This window comes from Hemitrygon akajei, chromosome 14, assembly GCF_048418815.1.
Source record: "Hemitrygon akajei chromosome 14, sHemAka1.3, whole genome shotgun sequence".
In the NCBI taxonomy this organism is placed as follows: domain Eukaryota; kingdom Metazoa; phylum Chordata; class Chondrichthyes; order Myliobatiformes; family Dasyatidae; genus Hemitrygon; species Hemitrygon akajei.
Genome location: NC_133137.1, coordinates 64491061 through 64504737, shown reverse-complemented (window position 1 = coordinate 64504737; position 13677 = coordinate 64491061). Strand labels below are relative to the sequence as shown.

Below are 13677 nucleotides of genomic sequence, written 5' to 3'. Positions count from 1 at the left end.
GCCAAATAGCCTAATTCTGCTCTTTTGTCTTGTGGTCTATGGCCTCGTGGTTGACATTTTATGTTTCTTTAAAGACTCTGCAGACATTTGAAAGATAGAAAATGTAATCCTACTATTTTAAGAAGGAGGAGAGAAGATGAAGAACTACATACCAGTTTAACCTGATAACAATAGTAGGGGAAATTCTGGAAGCTCGTGTACAAGGAAGCGCTTGGAGGATAGCAGCACTTGGAGAATAACAGGATTGAACAGAGCCAACATGGATCTTTGAGAGGGAGATCCTGTTCAACATACCTACTACAATTGAAGCTCTTCTGAAAGTCCAATAAAGTGAGACACAAAACCAATTAGAACAGAGGAGATTTGGGTTAAACTAATGGTGTGGATTAAAGACTCAGACTTAAAGAGTCAGAGTAAACACGTCAATTTTGGGTTGTGGGAGCTATCATCTATGGGGTGCTCTAGGGATCAGTGTTGAATTGTATGTGCACTATCTGGTGATTTATAATTGACACAGGCTGGCTGGTGGTGCAGTTTGTAGTAGTTGTGGTGGATCATCAATGAGGGATTGCAGTTAAGCTAAATGATGGGCAGGGAATTGGCAGATAGATTATAATGTGGAAGAATGTAAAGTATGTACTTCAGTTTAATAAAGAGAGCTGAAAAGATGTATAGAAGTAGTTGTATGTCCTTGTACATAAATAATTAAAAGTTATTGTGTAAGTATGATGAACGATTTGGGAAGATAATGTCACATTGTATTCAAATCTCCTTGCAATAAAAGACAAAGGTCAACAAACTGAAATTGTATATGTCCCCTGTGAGAGTCCACATATAGAATATTGTTCACAGGTCTAGTCTCCCCACCTAAGGAAGGATATACTTGAAACAGAGGAGAGCAGCAAAGGATCACCAGAATGATTTCTGAATTGAGGTTGCATTTTTAGGATTGGCTAAGTAGACTGGTGATGTGCTCACCAGAGATTAGAAGAATGAGAGGCAATTTCAATAAACCATATAAAATTTTGGGAGCAAAAGTGCTGCTATCGTTGTAATAATCTTGGGTGGGAAAGAGTGTGATGTTCACAAGTCATCTGTTGCCACGTGGGTTGAGGTGGATGCTTTGAAGAAAAACATTGTTGAATTATGAGCCTGGGGACAATGTGGAGAGGGAAGGAGCTGACTTCAGAAGGGAGGGTGACCTCCCTTTTGAGTGATCTCTAGACTGAAAGGGAGTCTAATCAAACACAAGCACAATTCTCTGAAATTTGTGTCAAGTTTATCTTACCTCTTCTTGATTTTACTGGTCAGATTTGAGCTTTTGATATGATTGACAGTGCTAATCTCCAAAGTGCAAAGACTGTCATCCAGTTGGTGGGACAGCCTCACCTTGTTTCTTTTTTATCTGACTGGAGAATCACCAGGAATGGTTTCTTCGCCACTTATTGACATTACTGTAGGGTAATGTCATTGGAAGTAATGTATGAGAGTGATTGCTAAGTTTGTGGCCTAAGGTAGAAGGAGTCAATTTTAGAAAACCTGGCACATTTATTTTTCAACATAGTCCCCTCCTACATTTACGCACTTAGTCCAGCGGTCGTGCAGCATGCGGATCTTGGACCTCCAGAAAGTGTCCACAGCAGGGGTGATTGATAAGTTCATGGCCTAAGGTAGAAGGAGATGAGTTGCCGCCTTTCTGAGGCATCGTTCCTTGGAGGCTAGTACCCGAGATGGAGCTGACTAATTTTGCTACTTTCTTAGCTTCTTTCGGTCCTGTGCAGTAGCACCCCCCCCCCCCCCCACCCCTATATCGGACAGTGATGCAAACTCCAAGGTCTACATTAAAAAGACAGTGATGCAACCTGTCAGTATGCTCTCCATGGTACATCTATAGAAGTTTTCGAGTATTTTAGGTGACAAATCAAATCTTTTCGAACTCCTAATGCAATATAGCTACTGTCGTCCCTTTGGTCTTGCTGCATCTATCCAGGAAGAGCAAGGGTAGCAGGTTGCACTTGATTTTGATGTGCAAATATGTGGCCATTCCTTCATCTGTGGGCCAGAATTCTGAAGGGAAATATTTAATAGTACTGTGGGAGCACTGTTACCACAGAGACCTGCAGTGGCCCAAGAGTACAATTCACCATCACTTTCTTTGTTGGGTTGGGGACAAAATGCTCACTGGGTAGAATGAACTGACCTCGCATGTATGATTTAAGAAAAGAAAAATGGCGTGGAAGTAACTTTTAGCCAGCACAAGCATAATCGTGATCATAGTTCACAAGTCATCTTCCTGTTTGTGCTTTTGAAAGGTCAACTAAAGCACTTCAGAATTTTCTGCAAGTTTAGACTGGGTGAATTTGATACCATAGTGTGCCTACTATGGACTGTGCTGTATTTTCACCCGTGACTGAGCCTGATCACTTTGTCCACGCTGCATTTGGAGTGGGAATACTACAATCAAAGGAATTTTGCTTTTTTTAAAAAAAGTAATTTGATTATAAGTAGATTAATTGCAGCCTGAAGAGATTGTCTGAAAAATACATAGTGTGACATGATGAGTTTAAGAAATAGTTGAAATCAACGGACAACTCTCAACATCAAGTAGTGTGTTTGTATCTGAAATCAAAAGAGGAAACTCAGCCTTGGTACTATTCATGAGCAATGCTATCAGTGAACGAAACAGCATTATTTTGTGCAGCATATTGGGGAGGGAGAAACAGATAATGAAATGGGTGGAGGAGGAAAAACAGAATATAACTGGAGTTCAGAATAACCTCAGCTTAGTGAAACTCCTTTCCAACCGTCAAACGTGGATTGGATTTAATAACACAGTTGTCAGCATCAATTTAGTTTTGAGATTATTTGAGATATGAGAATACCTGAAGGAAGGTATCAGCTGATGTCTTTATAACGGGTTTATTTCATGCACCATGGATGGCAGGTGCAATCCACTGATATTTCTTTTATTGGTTTCAGGTATGATGTTGATTCAAAGAGTTCAAACTTATCCGAACATGTAAGTTTTATGAATTATTTAGTTTTTGATCATGTTTTATTGGCTCGCGTCTTATGCCGTAAGATGAATCAATTAAACCAAAGTTTTGCATGGGTCAATAACAGAAATAAGCTTGTGATTGTTGCCTTGAGGATTCTGAGTCAACAACGATAGCTGCTGTTTGTCCATTGTATTTGAAATTATTATTATTGCCCTTGAATGTGATCTGCATGATAACAAAAAAACTATGTCTTAAATACACGAAATTCTGCAGATGCTGGAAATCCAAAGCAACATAAATGCTGGAGGAACTCAACAGCTCAGGCAGCATCCATGGAAATGAACAAGCAGTTGTAGTTTCAGGCCGAGACCCTTCTTCGGGACTGGGAAGGAATGGGGAAGATGCCAGAACAAAAAGGTTGGGGGGAGGGGAAGAAGGACAGCTCGAAGGTGACAAGTGAAGACTGGTGGGTAGGAAAGGTGAAGAGCTGGAGGGGAAGGACTCTGATAGGGGAGGAGAGTGGACCATAGGAGAAAGTGAAGGAGGAGGGGACCCAGGGGAGGTGATAGTCAGGTGAGAAGAAGAGAGGAGGAAGAGGGAGGAAGGAGAAATTGATATCCATGCCATCAGATTGGAGGCTACCCAAACGGAATATCAGGTGTCGCCCCTCCACCCTGAGGGTTAGACTCAGCATGGCACATGGACCGACATTTTGGAACAGAAATGAGAATGGGAATTAAAATGTTGGGCCACCGGGAAGTTCCACTTTTGGCGGATAGGTTGATAGAGCTTCACAGAGCCATCCCCCAATTTACAACGGGTCAACGGAGCCATATCAGGAGCACTGGCCACAATAGACGACCCCAGTAGATTTGCAGGTGAAATGGTGCCTCACCTGGCAGGACTGTTTGGGCCCTGAATGGAGGTGAGGGAGGAGGCGTATGGGCAAGTGTAGCTTTGGGCTGCTTGCAGGGGTAAGAGCCGGGAGGGAGGATTTGTGGGGAGGGACAAATGGTCAAGGGAATCACAGTGTGAGCAATCGCTGCAGAACAGTAAGCTTTGTCAAATTAGAAGTTGGGTCAAAGGACAAGTAATGGTCACACAAGTCAGTAGTTATTTAACTTTCTGCAGATCTTAAACAGGTTATTTATCGGTCAGTGTCTCAATGCAGGAATTACCTGATCTTTTCATCATTTTCTCAATTTATACAATCTGTACACAATTACTATAAACTCCAGTAGCTTCCTTCTAGTGTGACATAACATCAGAGCGTTCCACTGGGGTTTTACTGCAGGTGTAGCAAGAGGAAGGGATTTGTTGTTGCACTGCTTCACAGTATCGATGCACGTCACAGAGATGAAGACTTAGTTTACAGGAAATCAAAAGTCATTGGTAACCCAGTGTTATTGTTTGAATAGTTTATGCCTGGAGTCCGCCTGGGAAATACCTTTGATTTGTTTTTCTTTGCATATTCACATGTTGCTATTATCTTCAGCTTAGTTAAATGTCTTACCTGATTCTGAGATGGTGACCCCTTGTTCTCAACCCTTCACTTAGGAGAAATATTATCCTCTGTGATGAATCCAGTCTGTCTAGCCTTGTCTGAAGTATTTCCAGTTTCAGTGATGCTCCCTCTTATTCATTTAAAGCTGTGTGAATACAAATTTCTCCACCGACAGCTACTTCTGATAAGTAGCTTAAAAAAATCCTAGGCTGGAAGTCTGAAAAATAGCGGGAGTTAAGATGTATCAAGCCTGAGGACAATTTTTGCAACCTTAAAAATAGGTTTGACAGTATTCAAGTTTTGTTTTTGCTTTTACCTATTGCCCATGGGGAGCCATGTTAGTATAGTGGTTAGCACGGTGTGATTCGAGCTCGGAACGTCAGAGTTCGAAGTTGAATTCAGACATCATCTGTAAGGAGTCTGTACATCCTCCCCATGGATTGTGTGGGTTTCTGCGAGTGCTCCAGTGTCCTGCCATAGTCCAGAGGTCCACCAGTGAGTAGGTTAATTGGTCATTGTAAATTGTCCCATGATTAGGCTAGGGTTAAATCAGGGGTTGCTGGGCAGCGTGGCTCGAAGGGCTGGAAGGCCTGTTCTATGCTCTATCTCAATAAATAAAAATTGAAAATAAAGTATTTTGATTTATATTTAAAATTCACTAATATACTATTGGATAACCTTTTAAAGTGGAGCACTTAGCCTAAGATTTTATCTATTTTGCACAAATGTAAGATAGTCAAATACAATTATTTGAACAAAGTAAGATCTATTATGAAGACATTGCTTTATTGAGGAGTACCTTTCCTCCTTTTGCCACAGTAGCCAGGATCTCCCTGTGGCTAGTCATTCTAATTCCACTTCTGATTCCCACACTGATGTATCCGTCCACAGCCTCCTCTACTGTCACATTGAAGCTTGTTGTAAAGTGGAGGAACAACGTCTCACATTCTCTCTTTGTGGTCTCCAACCTGACGGCATCAGCATTGATTTGTATAACTTTTAGTAATCAATCCCATTGGTGTTTACCTCCCCCCCCACAATTTCCCTTTATTGTTGTGGCACATTCCCCTTCCCTGCCTTCCCGACCTGCCCATCACCACTGGATTCCTCCTTCAGCCTTTTGCCCTTCCCACTTATCACTTACCTGATTTTCAGATCATTCCTTCCCCCCTACACCCTCCTCGCCTGGATTCACCTATCACCTGCCAACTCATCCTCCTTCTCCCACTAATATTTTATCCTGACTTCTACCCCCTTCCATTCCAGACCTGATGAAGGGTTTCAGCCCAAAATGTCGACTGCTCATTTCCCTCCATGGATGCTGCCTGACCTTTTGAGTTCTCCAGCATTTTGTGTGTGTTCAGTTATTCTGTTGACTTGTGCATATTTAGTTTTTTTTAATTGCAAACATTCATTTAACCACTTGATAGAACATTATAGTATACAGTCAATACTTGCTTCACACCCCTAACTTTAGCCTGTGCTGCAAATTGAAATTGAAATAAACAGAAAACAAAAAATTGAATTTTGCTGACCCTACTTAAGGCTGTACATTGCAAGGTTAGAGGCTGGGAGGAGAGAAACCAGGCAGAATGTTTTATTTTGGTTTATATTGGTTATTAATTGGTTTGGAGAATTCCTGGCATTTGTTTTTCACCAAGTGATGATGACTTTTGAATGCAGAAAGCAAACCCTTCAGCTCATAGTGTCCATGCTGGTCATCAGGTATTTATCCGTACTGATTCCATTTTGCTGCACTCACCATTGTTTCATGCCCTCTTCTAGATGCTTAATGTTGTGAGACCACTTCCTCAGGATGTGTTCTAGATTTCTAAAACCCTCTGGTGAAAGAGATTATTCCTGAAATTATTCCTCTATATAGCCTACCGGTAGCCTTAAATCTGTGCCCTCTAGTTATAGACACCTCTGCTAGGGTAATGTTTCTCACCGTCCAGCCTATCATTTCCAGCCATAATTTTGCTTAACTTAGTGAACTACCCTCTCTGCCTTCTCCGCTCCAAGGATAACAAACACAGTCTATCCAGTAATGGCTGAAATGTTTTATCGAACAACATTCCAGTGAATCTCCTTTGTGTTCTCTCCAGTGCAGTCACATCCTTTCTATGACGTGATGACCATTTATTGCTGCCCTATTGACTTATCCTTCAGTGCTGCTGCTTTCAGAGACCAATGGACATGTACACTGAGGTTCCTGTGTACAGAATCAGACTGATTATCATTGGCTAATATGACATAAAATCTGTTGTATTGCAGCAGTACAGTGCAAAGACATAAAATTCACTAAAATCACAAAAATGAATATTGTAAAAAAAAAGGAATAATGAGGTAGTGTTCATGGACTGTTCATAAATTTGATGGTGTAGGGGAAGAAACTGATTCTGAATCATTAAGTGTGGGGCAGGGTCTTCTGGGTCCTCAACACTTCATAGATATTCCCTACCCCACTCCCTGAATTCTCCAGCAAACTTGTTCTCCATAGTTTTCTCCCCATTCTATTTTAAAAAAGCAACCACATCTACATCTTACTTTAAAAATATTTTTATCAGTAAGTATGATTTTAATGGGAACAGAAATATCATGATCTCCCTTCTATTTATTTGCCTTTTCCTTTACATTAGTGAATCTGTGAATTTACTGTGATTTTCGGACCTGTATATTTGAGTACACGTTCCTTGCATATTCCCACTGTGTTGGGAGCTGTCATTCTGTGCTGGATTCATTGAGGTAACCCTCTGTCAAGTTGTGGAGGAGGAGTATTGTCAGCCAGTTGCGTTTAAGCCATTTCTTGAGTGAATTATACAGCAATCCATTCAGAACCATTGGTTAGATTACTTGTGTTTTAATAAGTATTAAAATGTAAGCATTTTATTGCATATCCATTTAATATATGTATAGGCAGTTCTCTGAATTGATTAACTTTGCAATTCATTTCATAAGAAATCTATGTCTGAAATCCTTAAAGGAATTTTTAAGATTCCATTTTAACAGCAGCCAAAGAGTTGGTGGAGGGAAAAGTTTCTACATTAATCAATAATGGCAATTTCCTCTTCTCTAGCCATTCTGTTGGCAAATGTTGAGGTGCGAATCAGGATATCCTAGGCAAAACTCCATGTACTTGCTTTTCGTATTCAATCTTGGGGCTGTGTGTGGGGTTGGGGGGGGAGGGGGAGGAACCTTGCCTGAATTGATTTCTCATTCCACAGTTACAATTGATTCTTTAATCAATAAAGTTTTAAATTGCACTTGTCTTGAATTTATTATTTTCTGTTATCAATTTCAGGACTTCCTGGGTCAAGCATTCTGCACGTTGGGAGAGATTGTGGGTTCACAGGGAAGCAGACTAGAAAAGCCTCTTGTGTAAGTAAAAGACTGCCTATACTACGGAAAAATGATCAGTGCTATGAAGTGCTATGAAATATGAAGTGTTTTAGTTGAACCCCGTATGATAACTGAATAGGTAGTCGGCTTTGTTGGCCCATGATGTTGAAATCACTGGCCTAGAAGTTCTTTCACAGGGAACAATATTTCTATCTTTTGCACAAATGAAGTTGTCTTAAGTATAAGTGTTATTGCGTGTGCACAACCTACTCTGGATGTCTCATTTATGACTGGCATTCTTTATCCATGATTTCCATTCTCCTGATGGATTGGCCTTTGTGTATGGTTGTGCTTACAGGACCTCTCCTCATATGATCCTTGTGTGTGAATGAATCTCATTGTTTTGGGGCCTTGTCTCAAGCTGATCCAGCCTTCCTTAATTTAGTGTCTCCGACAAAAAGGGAATAATAAACTTAGAACAGCATTTAACAGTGAGAGCATTACAACTTGATGCAACTCCTGCTTGAGATTGAAAAGTTTGCATAAAATATATTGCTACGTTAAAGTATGTAAAACAGCATTTATTTGGTTAGACATTGTGGCCAAAACAAGCCTCCACTGACATTCAGAAAAGTGTGTGGTTAAGTTTAGTGCGACATGAGCGGCAGAAGAGATGAGTCCGTTTTGCTGCTGTGAGAAACCACGGTTAGACAATCTTACATTCAAAGCACAAATCACCACGACAGCTTAGTAACACAATGACCTCTGATCACTTTGCACTAAACATGATTTTATTTTGTCCCAATTGTACTTTTTCCCTGGAGTTGGAATTGGTTTATTATTGCCACATGTACTGAGGTACAGTGAACAGTTTGTTTTTACATCACTCTTCATACAGACCAAATCATTACACAGTGTATTGTGCAAAACCATAACAGAATGGAGTTTGAAGTGCAACAGCTACAGAGGAAGTGCAGTGTAGGGAGGCAGTAAGGCGCAAGGTCATAATGAAGTAGATTGTAAGGTCAAGAGACCATCATATCATACCAGGGAATCTTGTAACCGTGTCTTGTGATTGTCTTGTAACAGTGGTTCCTTGAGAAGCTGCTATGTACTATAAGGCTTTCATATCATCTGTCCAAAGAGAGAGGAGAAGAGAGAATGGAATCAGGTGTCTGGAGTGGATGGGGCCTTTGATTAAGCTGACTGCTTTTCGAGGCAGCGAGAAGTATAGACAGAGTGCATGGATGGAAGGCTGGTTTCTGTGATGTCCACAACGCTCTGCAGTCTCTTGTGGTCGCAGGCAGAGCAGATGCCATACCAAGCAGTCATGCATCAAAATAGGATACTTTCTATGGTGTGTCAAAGAGCTGATGGGAATGTGCCAAGTTTCTTTAGGCTCCTGAGCTTTTTTGGTCATGGCATCAACTTGGTTAAACCAGGAGAGGCTCGTGGTGATGTTCACTCTCAGGAACTCAAAGCTCTTAACCATCTCAATTTCATTGGCGTAGATGAAGACAGGAGATTGTGCACCACCTACCGTCCACCTCCCTTGTTTTTCTGGCACTGATGGAAAGGTTATTGTTATGACACTAAGCTCAGTATTTCCTTCCTGTAACTGATGGTTAGTTCAGAGAAGGCTATGGTGGCATCATCTGCAAACTTGTAAGATGGAATTAGAGCGGAGTTATGACCACACCATCGGTCTATAATTGATTTAATTTGTTTTTATTTTGAGAGGGCTGCTTATATGAGACTGACTAAAATGCTGCTGCAAGTAAGTTTTTCATTACACCTGTGTATACCTGTGCTTATGACAATAAACTTGACTTAAACTTTGACAGAAAAATTATTAAGTGGGGGCTTTATGTACACCTTTACATTTTTGAGGACAGAACATGTTTAGTTCTTAACAACTAAAGGTACTTTAAGGGATTTTAATCCATTCTAGATATTGACAGATTTTCATCAAACTTTTAAATGAAACATATACTTTCATTAGCTGTATCACTGCTAGCAATTGGTGTCCCAGTCAGAGTCATCACATCCTCTGTGCTGTGAGAGAGATTCTCATGGGTATTTGTAGCAAATGTAAACATAGTACGTACTGTATACCACTCTTTAGCAGATAATTAGTGTTTCTATAAATGGTGATAATGCCTAGAGATCAAGAAATATGCTAATATTGTGCAATTTTTCAGCACGATTTCATGTGACTAAGCTTGTGCCGTTTCTGAGTTTTAGTTCTTTCAGCAAGCTAGCAAGCCTTGGGATAAGATGACTCACCAACTTTCAATAACACTAATCACTTTGGGATATGTTTGCAATATACTAGTTTTCTATTTAAGTCTTTCAGCCCCCTTAGAGTAACCCTTTATTTATTTATATATTGAAGTGCAGTGCGGAATAGGCCCTCAAAGTTCAAAGTAAAATTTATTATCAGAGTGCATATATGTTGCCATTTACAACCCTGAGATTCTTGTTCTGCAGGCATACTTGGCAAATCTATAGAACAGTAATCGTAAGTATCAGGAACTATAAATTGTAAACAAACTGCAATTACAGATGTAAATAAATATTAATAAATAACGAGCATACCAAAACAAGATAAGAGTCCTGAAATGAGTGTAGCTATGTCCTTTTCTTCAAGAATTTGATGGTTGAGGGGTAGTAACTCTTCTTGAACCTGGTGGTGAGAGTCCTGAGGCACCTGATGGCAGCAGCATTCCATGTAGATGTGCTCAATGGTTGGGAGGGTTTTGCCTGTGATGTACTGGGCTAAATCCACGATATTTTGTTGGATTTTCTGCTCAAATGCATTAACCCTTTAAGCTTTGCTGCCCAGTAACCCCCCCCCCCCCCCAATGTATACCCTAGCCTAATCACGGGACAATTTACAATGACCATTTAGCTTAGGAATCAGAACGTCTTTGGACTGTGGGAGGAAACCACAGCACTGGGAGGAAACTCGCGCAGTCACGGGGAAAACATACAAACACCTTAGAAGCAGTGACTGGATCTTTCTTTGTACAGACAGATGCAGTGCTTGTTTAATTGAATGCTGATGCTCTCCATGAAAGTTTCTTTTTGGGCCCAACTTCTTCCCTGGCACGTTGTGTACTAGCTCATTTATATGGTTGTGAAGTGTTCTGAGGTTCAGTTGAATGTTGCCTTCAAGTATTTCCGGAATTAATGTAGCAATTGGATTATGCTGCTCTCCAGCCGTTAGTTCTGTAGAGAAGTGTTAACTGCAGTGTGCAGGTCAACTGATGATGTTTGTACCTACGTATTGCATCATCAGAGAATTCAGATGCACTAATGGTAAGGTTTGTGACCATTATCCATTGCGTATCTATGGGGCCCTCAAAGTTATCTTGTCTTCTTCTCGTGGGGACTTGTTTCCATTCACTTATTTTATGGAGCTCTGTCATATCTGTTCTGTTAATGGCATCTTACACATCACATTTATGAGATGCTTTTGTTTTTTGTCAACTTTTGTTTCCTCTCCAATATAGTTGAATAGGCTCTTAACCATGTTTGCTCCATTCCTTCCACTTCTTTCTCCTTATCTCCTTTTGGCAAAGAGAAGAACATGTTTCCCCTTCCCCTCAGCTACCGTGTTCATTGGGTCATCCACTGTAATTTCTGCTGCTGCCACTGCCAGATCCATCTGTGCCTCTAATTCCCCTTTTGGCATTCCAAAGGGACCATTCCCCCAGTGCCACTGGGCTTCACTTCCCCATCTCTCCTACTCCCCTTTCATGACCATATTGTGATACAAATACACCCAAGTGAAGCAGCAAATTCCTTCTCATCTCTTCCAATTTTGTATTTTGCTTCAGTCTTCATGATGCGACCTCCTTGCTATTGGAGAAACCAAACTCAGATTGTGTAACTGCTTTATAGAGCACATCAATTCCATCCTCAAGGGTGACTCTCAGCTTTCTGTTGCTCATCACTTCAATCCTCCATTTTATGCATATTTCGACCTCCAAGTGTTTGGCTATATACACTGTTTCAATGAAGCCGTGTTGGCTTGAGAAACAGCGCCTCATTTTCTGATTAAAAGCACTGCAGTCATCTGCAGAGAAACCAGTCCCTCAAGTTTCAATCAGGTTAGACTCTGTTATCGCTCTGTAATGTTAACAGTTTCTCTCATCATAGATGTTGTCTGACTTGCTATGAATTTCCAGGATTTTCAATTTTTATTTTACATTTCCAGCATTTACAGTTTTTAAATTATGATGGATGAGCACAAGTTAAGTTAGCTAGTCAATCCTCATGTCCAGTTTTGTACTTATTTCTGGTCATTAAGTTATTAAATCTGTACATGTGTCGGATTTGATATAGAGACATGCCACAAGGAATTAAAATGCAGCAAAGCAATATTCAACACAAGAAAGGGAGTGGTAGCTGAAGACTTCAGATTCAATAAAATAGTAAATAGTGAAGATGAGATAAATTACAAATATCTTGGCAATTAAAATGTATCAAGAGTGTAATTGTGTATAAAGATATCGTATATCATATTTCACAGGATTGCAGGCACAAATTGTCCATTACACATCTAAACTATCTGTCACATTTAATTTGAGTGACTTAATAATCACTATATGAAATGTAGACAGGTTGGTGAGGCCCTCAAACAAGCTAGATGAGAAATAGAAAAAGCTATCAACTGTAAACCAGCCGTCAACTGAAAATCTCACAAATTAACAGCTGGATAACCACACTAAAGCAAGAATATTTATCCCACAAATAACTGATCCTGATTTCTGACATTAATATTCTTCTTTGATCAATAGTCAGAGTTGTATAACTATTTCCAACTTTTCCTGTCCATAGATTGGGCCTCCTGATAATTTCTACAACATAATCAACACAAGACACAACTAGCTCATAGGCAACTAACCCCACCCAGACCAGGCCTCTCAACAGATATACTTTGTTCCCAGAATTTTACATGTCCTTGGGACTTCCAGATATTATTGTTAAGTCTGTAGTTCAAGGCAAATCCAAGCAATTCTAGTTTTACTTCAGCTCCAACAGACTGCGAAAACCATAGAGTGCTGTAGCAATGGAGAGTTATTGGGGTTTAGATAGGGTCATGCATGCATTTGTTTGGGGAAATCAGGCACTTAGACCATACAACATAAAGTAGAATTAGGCCATTCGGCCCATAGAGTCTGCTCCATTATTCCGTCCTGGTTGATTTATTATCCCTCTCAACCCTATTCTTCTGTCTTCTCCCTGTTGCCTTTGATATCCTTACTAATCAAGAGCTTAACAACATCTGCTTTAAGTATACCCAATCACTTGGCCTCTACAGCTGTCTGTGGCAATGAATTCCACAGGTTTTATCACTCTCTTCATTCCTCTTCATCTCTGTTCTAATGGGATGTCCCTCTATTCTGAGGCTGTGCCCTCTGGTTGTAGAAGCCTTCACGATGGGAAACATCCTTTCCACATCCACTCTATCTAGGCCTTTCAATAATCGATAGTTTTCAGTGAGATATTTCATGACTTGTAGCTTTCAGGATAAACAAATCCAATTTGCATTGTGCACTCATGGGACACAATTTTCTCTGGATCACTCATTTTAAGAATTAATTATTTGTCCCAGCATTCAATGAACCAGCCATATATAATGTGAAAACTGTGGAGATTGGATGTCCTGCAATTTTAAGGACAGTTGTTCTGTTAAGAACCCCTTGTGTGACTTGCAATTTTGAAATGTGCTGCAGAATTTGAATATCATTGTTTCCAGATAGCTGATGAAAGAATTAAATCCTTCGAAATGGTTGTTCACTTTTCAGAGCGACTTCTATAGTTGCT

The 13677-nt window shown here is 40.3% G+C and overlaps 1 protein-coding gene across 1 annotated transcript in view; it reads left to right on the top strand.

Annotated features, from left to right (window-relative positions):
- The window catches only part of LOC140738644 (copine-8), a 306170-nt gene that overhangs the window by 108588 nt on the left and 183905 nt on the right, over positions 1 to 13677 (top strand). The window contains exons 5-6 of the mRNA XM_073066254.1: positions 2980 to 3019; positions 7805 to 7881. Coding sequence (XP_072922355.1) covers positions 2980 to 3019; positions 7805 to 7881 — 117 coding nt within the window. The remainder of the gene's footprint in view (positions 1 to 2979; positions 3020 to 7804; positions 7882 to 13677) is intronic.